The 6,000-nt window shown below is 51.6% G+C and overlaps 1 protein-coding gene across 1 annotated transcript in view; it reads right to left on the bottom strand.

Moving 5' to 3' along the window:
* Positions 1–446: 446 nt before the first annotated feature.
* Positions 447–6,000, bottom strand: part of LOC103251677 (signal peptide, CUB and EGF-like domain-containing protein 1) — a gene marked incomplete at its 3' end in the record, with an annotated part of 49,422 nt that continues 43,868 nt past the window's right edge. Inside the window, exon 4 of the mRNA XM_008050275.1 lies at positions 447–581. Coding sequence (XP_008048466.1) covers positions 447–581 — 135 coding nt within the window. The remainder of the gene's footprint in view (positions 582–6,000) is intronic.

Below are 6,000 nucleotides of genomic sequence, written 5' to 3'. Positions count from 1 at the left end.
GCTGGGGACCCAGTGAACATGCGGCAGGTAATCGATGGTGCTGCTGCCAAGCTCAGTGATACATGGAAGTTGGCACATGGCTGAGTAGGCCTGAAGTCCCCTTTGGAGAAGGAGACTATGGAGAACCCCACTCTTCCTGGCCATAGCCTGTCCCAACCCAGAAAGGAAAATAGTTTCTCTGGTCACATCTGCCACTTGTGGCCCCACCTTGTCTCTACATATAAAAAGAGAAACTCCAACAGCCTGGTGTAGCAGGCAGAGAGAAGGAGCTGGAAGGATTTCCACGCGGAACCAGCACCGGAAGTAAAAACAGTCATTCAGGCCACCACCAAAATTCCCTGCTTTGATTCTGAGTTATTGGAATGAAGATGTGGAGAAGGATTTGCAGGGGGCCGCCTGTCTCTGTTCAAGCGGGGGCATACCCAGTCGACACAGGACATACTCACCGTTGGAGCGGTGGATGCAGGTATGCTGGTTATCACTAAGGAAAAAGCCACTGTGGCACTGACACTCGTAGCTGCCCATGGTATTGACACAGATCTGCTGGCAGCCACCATTGTTGTCCTGACATTCATCCACATCTGCAAGAAGAGGAAGAGAAGGGGAGAAAATGACACCTGAGTTGAAAGCAGGACGTGATGGGCTGGCGGGATGTGGGTGCAATCAGTTTCCCCAGACTGCACTGAAGGGGTTCCACAGAATGACCAGGACTCATGGCACTACACTGTGGTGGTACTCTGCCACAGTCTTCAGTGGTATTTCACGGAGGTACTGCATAGCAGTACTCTGTGGTGTTATTCCACAACATTATTCCATAGTGCTATACACAATGCTATGCTATAGTGGTATTCTATGGTGTTGCTCCATAATGGTACTCCACACAGTGCGATATTACATTGGTACTTTACAGTGGTACTCAGTGGTACTCCAAGGAGGTACTGCATGGTGGTACTCTATGATGTTACTCCATAATAGTACTCCATAGTGCTGCACACAGTGCTACACTACAGTGACACTCAACAGTGGCACTCCACTGACATACACTTTGGTGGTACTCCACAAAGGTACTCCATGGTGATATTCCACCATGGTACTCCCCAGAGTGATTCCCTAGAAGTAGCCAGTTACGATGGTTATAAAGCTTGTTGACCCTGCCTGAGTACCTCCTGTGTGTCTGGCACAGTTCTAACCATCTTACCTGTATTAATTCCTTTAATCCTCACAGCAATCCTGTAAGTCGGATTCAGGTACTAGTTCAATTCATAGATGAGAACACTGAGGTTCAAAGAGGCAGAGTCACCTGTCCAAAGTCCCACACATGGCAAGTGGCAGGATTTAACCTGGTGGTCTGCCTCCCAAACCTGGGCTCTCACTGACATCGCCAGACTCCCCATCTCTGGGAGGACAGCACACCCTGCACAGGCTCCCCAATCTGCGGAGCTTCACAACTATACCCCACCATCCCTCTTTCTTCAGCCACCCCAGGCTTTTCAGCAGCAGCACAAGACCTCGGGCTGGCGCCCAGGGCAGCACCCTGAGGCTCTGTGCCCTGCAAACTGATTTCAAAAGCCTGGAGAATGAGGAGGTTTTAAGAGGCCCTGACCTCTGGCTGCCAAGACTGCAGCGGAAGGCTGCCAAGTGATCTTTCTCGCTCTCTGGGAGAGACAGACCTCAGGGGCGACACTCATTTCTGACCAGAGGCCGCTGGCACAAAGGGTGCTATTGGCTGAAAAGAGTCTTTATGGAGTTCTGGTCTTGAACAGAACAGCATGTTTCAATTACCAAAGTCATAACCCCCTACTCTGTCAGTTTGTTTAATGAAAGAAGGGCTTCTTAAACCTTAATGTTCCATGTCTGTATTGTCATTTTAATAGGCAAATATATAAAACCACAAAGGCAATGTGAGCTACTGGCTGCTTCAAGCCAATCCCCGGCCCCCAATACACATACACACACACACACACACACACACACACACACACACACACACACACACACTGTGGCATTAAGCTTTTGATACAGTTCTTTTTAACACAGATATCTTTTACTCCTGGGATCAAAAGGATGTGAAAAGGTGAAGAGTCAGGTGGGTGACCTGCACTGAACCAGGAGAGGACTCAGCTGTAGCATGTTTTGAGCTAGGTCCTATTTGGACTCATGGACAACAGACTACTTTACCACCCAAGAGATTGTACAGCTGCCTTTGAGGCCAACGGCGAGGTCATTATTCTTTGGCAAGCTCAAATGTCAGCAGCGTGAGCAGCCAGAAGCAGGAGGCAGAGCTCTGAACTCTAAAAGCCACCAACCGTTACAGCTAAAATGGCAAAGTGGCTCTTGCTGAGAGGAGCCACATGATAACACCACGACCGGAGGGTCTCGCCCAGCGAAGCCTGGGAAGAAGAGAGATGGATTATTCTGAATACCTTTTTCCATTCCACAAAGTCTTGCTTAGGGCTCCCTCAAAGCCCAATGTCAATGTTGCCTTTGCCAGGGACAGTCCCAAGGTGTGGCAAGTGCCTGCTTGGGGTCTGCCTCCAGTCTGCGATAAGCCAGGCACTGTGTTCTACTCATCCTATTAACAACACAATGTCCCTTGAGTGTTTACCATGTGTCAGGTGCTGGCTTACTCGATCTGCACAGCTACCTGTATGACTTCATTTTACAGATCAGGACATGGAGGCACAGATCTGAAGTCACTCGTGTATAGCCACACAGTGGGTCAGAGTGAAGGCAGGACTGAACCCTGCTGTCTAGCTCCAGAGCATGTGCCTTTGGCACCCATGCTATCTGGCCACACCAACAAGTGTGTTCAGACTAATGCTGCAAAGAGCCAGCTGTTCCTCACGTGAAGCTAGTCTCATGCCAACCTGAGCAGGTGTAGGTGAACCTGAGATGTGGCTTGCCACAAGTAGCATCGAGAATGACCCAGCATTCCTGGGGTTATTCCCATCTCAGTAAGATCCTGCAGATACATCCATGCCCACTCATGTCCTGGCACACACTTGACAATGAGATCTGAATATGGGCAGCTGTCCCTGGGCCTCAGTTCCGATCCCTCTTCTGCTATAGCCAGTGCTTTTCTTCTCATGGTTGTTAGATTCTTTGCTTTGTACCTTGGCTCCCCCAGCTCTAGCAAGGTTCAACTGCAAAGCAAACAAAACAGATATAGACCCTCAAATGCTGAATTCCTTATGCAGAAATGCTACCTTGTCCCCACCATGAATAAGCTCCCTGGTGCCACCCATGTGCAGCCATCTGGCCTGGCCCAGACCTCAACGAAAGTTAGGACCCAAAGGGCAGTTGACAAAACACATCTAGAAACCCTCAATGACCTGGCAGGGTGACTGGGCCTTGGAACAGGGCTGTTTACACTAGCAGGGAACAATGACTCGCCAACACTGATGAATAATTTGAAACAAATGCAAGGCCATGTAAACATTTCTTTTCCCCACTCCCAAATGATAAAGCCCAAGATTAAGGAGGCGGGAAGAGAGGGCTGCCTTCCTGCACCCTTTCTCCAGTATGGTCCAAACATAGGCCTCACCCTCCGCCTCTGAGTAGTGCAGGAAATCACGGCTGCCAAAATCCCTTTGGACAGCCTGAGGCCGTTACCAACATCTCTAGGGGCTGGATTAAGGGCAGCTTGCACCCCTGTGTCTCCAGCCCTCCAGCAGAGCACCATGGGAAAGAGTCACTTGCTCTCTCCGAGGGGTGGGGCAAGTCCAGCACACTCTTGCCCCATGCTCCTCCAGCACTAGGTATCTTCTATTATGAGAAGTGCCCTCATGGCAAGAAGAACACCCATACCTAGGAGTCAGGCCCTTGAGTTCTGCTCCTATCCTGCCCTGCAGCCCGGGGGTCATAGGAAGTGCTCCCAGAACTTCAGGGGCTGCAGACTGGGTCTCCTGAAGAGCCTGTGGCACATGCAGACCGCTTCCTTCTCCGTCCCATGGAACCAAGAGTTCCGTGCACTGATGTGTCCTGTGCAGTTGGACCCTGGGTGGGAATTCCACCACCCCTATGTGAGCCCACAGAGGTGAGTAGCAAGGTTGGTGGAGTGGGGCTGGCAGCATACCATAGATGACAGCATTCACTACTGGCCAGGCCCTGCCTGACTCAGGCACTCAGGCACTGTCTTAATAAATTCACACAACAGCTCCACACTGGGGGCGTTATCATCATCCCTGATTCTCAGACGAGAAAACTGAGACCCAGAGAGGGCAAGAGACTTGCCCAAACTGTAAAAGGGGAAGAAGGGGGACAACCAAGCCCTCTGGTCCAGGACAGAGCAATGAAGTAGTAAACAAAGGCAGGCCTGGTGTAGAAGCCAGGATAGGGTGAATTCTGCTGAACACCAGGAAAACTACAGAGGAAGGGGCTTGGCACTGGGTTTTGGAGAGCTGAGCATGTAGGGTCGGAGAAGTTTATAAGCATAAATGCCCAGGTGACAGTCTCACCACCAAGATTGGGTTTGAAGGGTCCTTGTTCAGAGAAGCTGAATCATGGAAAAATAGAGTGAAGGCTTTGAACTCCTGTCCCTGCTCTGGGGTGAGGACATCCCTAAGTCTTCTTTATATTCCTCCTCCTAGTGGAGGGTTGAGCTAAGAGTGGGTGCTCAAGCATCAGGAGGATAAACTGGATGGGAGTCTGTGCTTGCACACATCAGTGTCAGGGAGCTCACTTCCCCCACCACGAGTCCAATGGAGCAGAATGCTACCCTGGTCCCCCCAGACTCAGGAAGGGGACTCATTCAAGACTCTCCACAGTCTGCCCAACTCTCCAGCTCCTCTCCAGTAGCCCCCAACTTCTGCAGATCTCTGAAGACACCCTACTTTTTCACACTTGTCTGTGTGTGCACATATACCCTTCTTCAGGAACAGCCTTGCCCTCTTCTTGTCCAGACTCAAGTTCTTCTTGCTCTTCTTAATTCACCTGAAAAGTCTGGGCCCAGATCTTTTTCAGTCACTCCACAAACACTGAACACCTAATATGTGCCCCACTCCCCATGAGCTGCCAGGGATGCCAAGCTGCCAGTGCACTGGGCCAGAGCACAGGGATGAGAGGCTTCCTGGAAGAGGTGATGTGGGAGCTGGGCTGAGGAGATTTGTGACTTGGGGCTGGAGGAGGTTAGAAGAGCCTGGAGGGGGAGGAGGTGCTCTGAAAGCAAAGGCTCCTAGAAGGGGTAGGGCTGGGCTCACATGGGGAAAAGTCTGTGACCATGCCCACAGGAGGAGAGTTCTGGAAGTGACCATGGAGAAGTGGCTGGGTCTTGAAGCTGGGCTAAGGTGAACAGGAGAGCCAGATCCTGGACTTGGAGGTGAGTGCTAAGCTAGGCTCCAGTTGCTTAGTGGCCTGCAAATTGCCAATGGAGGCCACACAGGGCTTTCGAAAACCCTGGCCCTGTTCGGGTCCTCACACCAGTCTAGCTGGCAGGAGTAACAGCCCTTGCAGAAGACATCTGTGCAGCCTGACATGCGGAGTGTCACCAACCAGTGAGGCCTCAGGCAGGGCTGAGCCTGTGTGTGGTGAGGGCCCTGAGCGGGCCTGTTTCCAGTCCAGGACTTGGAATCCCTGAACAGGCTCCAGAAGGGGAAAGGGAAGTGCTTCGCCTCTGAACCCTGCTGGCAGTTCATGGTCCTTCATTTTTATTTATGACCACAGTTGGAAGTTCCCAGAAGGCAGGGAGCTCCTCGGCATGACATGAGGACTTAGTTGCAAAGCAGACAGGAGGTCCCCTGGGTTCTGGGGCAAACTCTAAGAGGCTCCTCTCAGGAAACCCTTTCCACTAACAAGAGAGGTGAAGGAGATAGAGAGGAGAGGACCCTCAAAGCTCAGCTCTAGGAGGGGTCTTTCCTGGCTGCCTGGACCAGGCTGCAGCCTCCTTTGCTGCAAAAATGATTGTGCCACGAGAACCACTGAAGCCCTTCACTCGTCTGGGCCTGGGGTGGGAGTGGCAGGCAACGGTGCCAGGAGGGAGAGGAAGGGGAATCTCGGGTAGTC

Source organism: Carlito syrichta, unplaced genomic scaffold (genome assembly GCF_000164805.1).
Source record: "Carlito syrichta isolate Samal-C Ts95f unplaced genomic scaffold, Tarsius_syrichta-2.0.1 Scaffold59675, whole genome shotgun sequence".
NCBI classification, from domain to species: Eukaryota; Metazoa; Chordata; class Mammalia; order Primates; family Tarsiidae; genus Carlito; species Carlito syrichta.
This window is presented reverse-complemented; position numbering and strand designations above follow the sequence as displayed.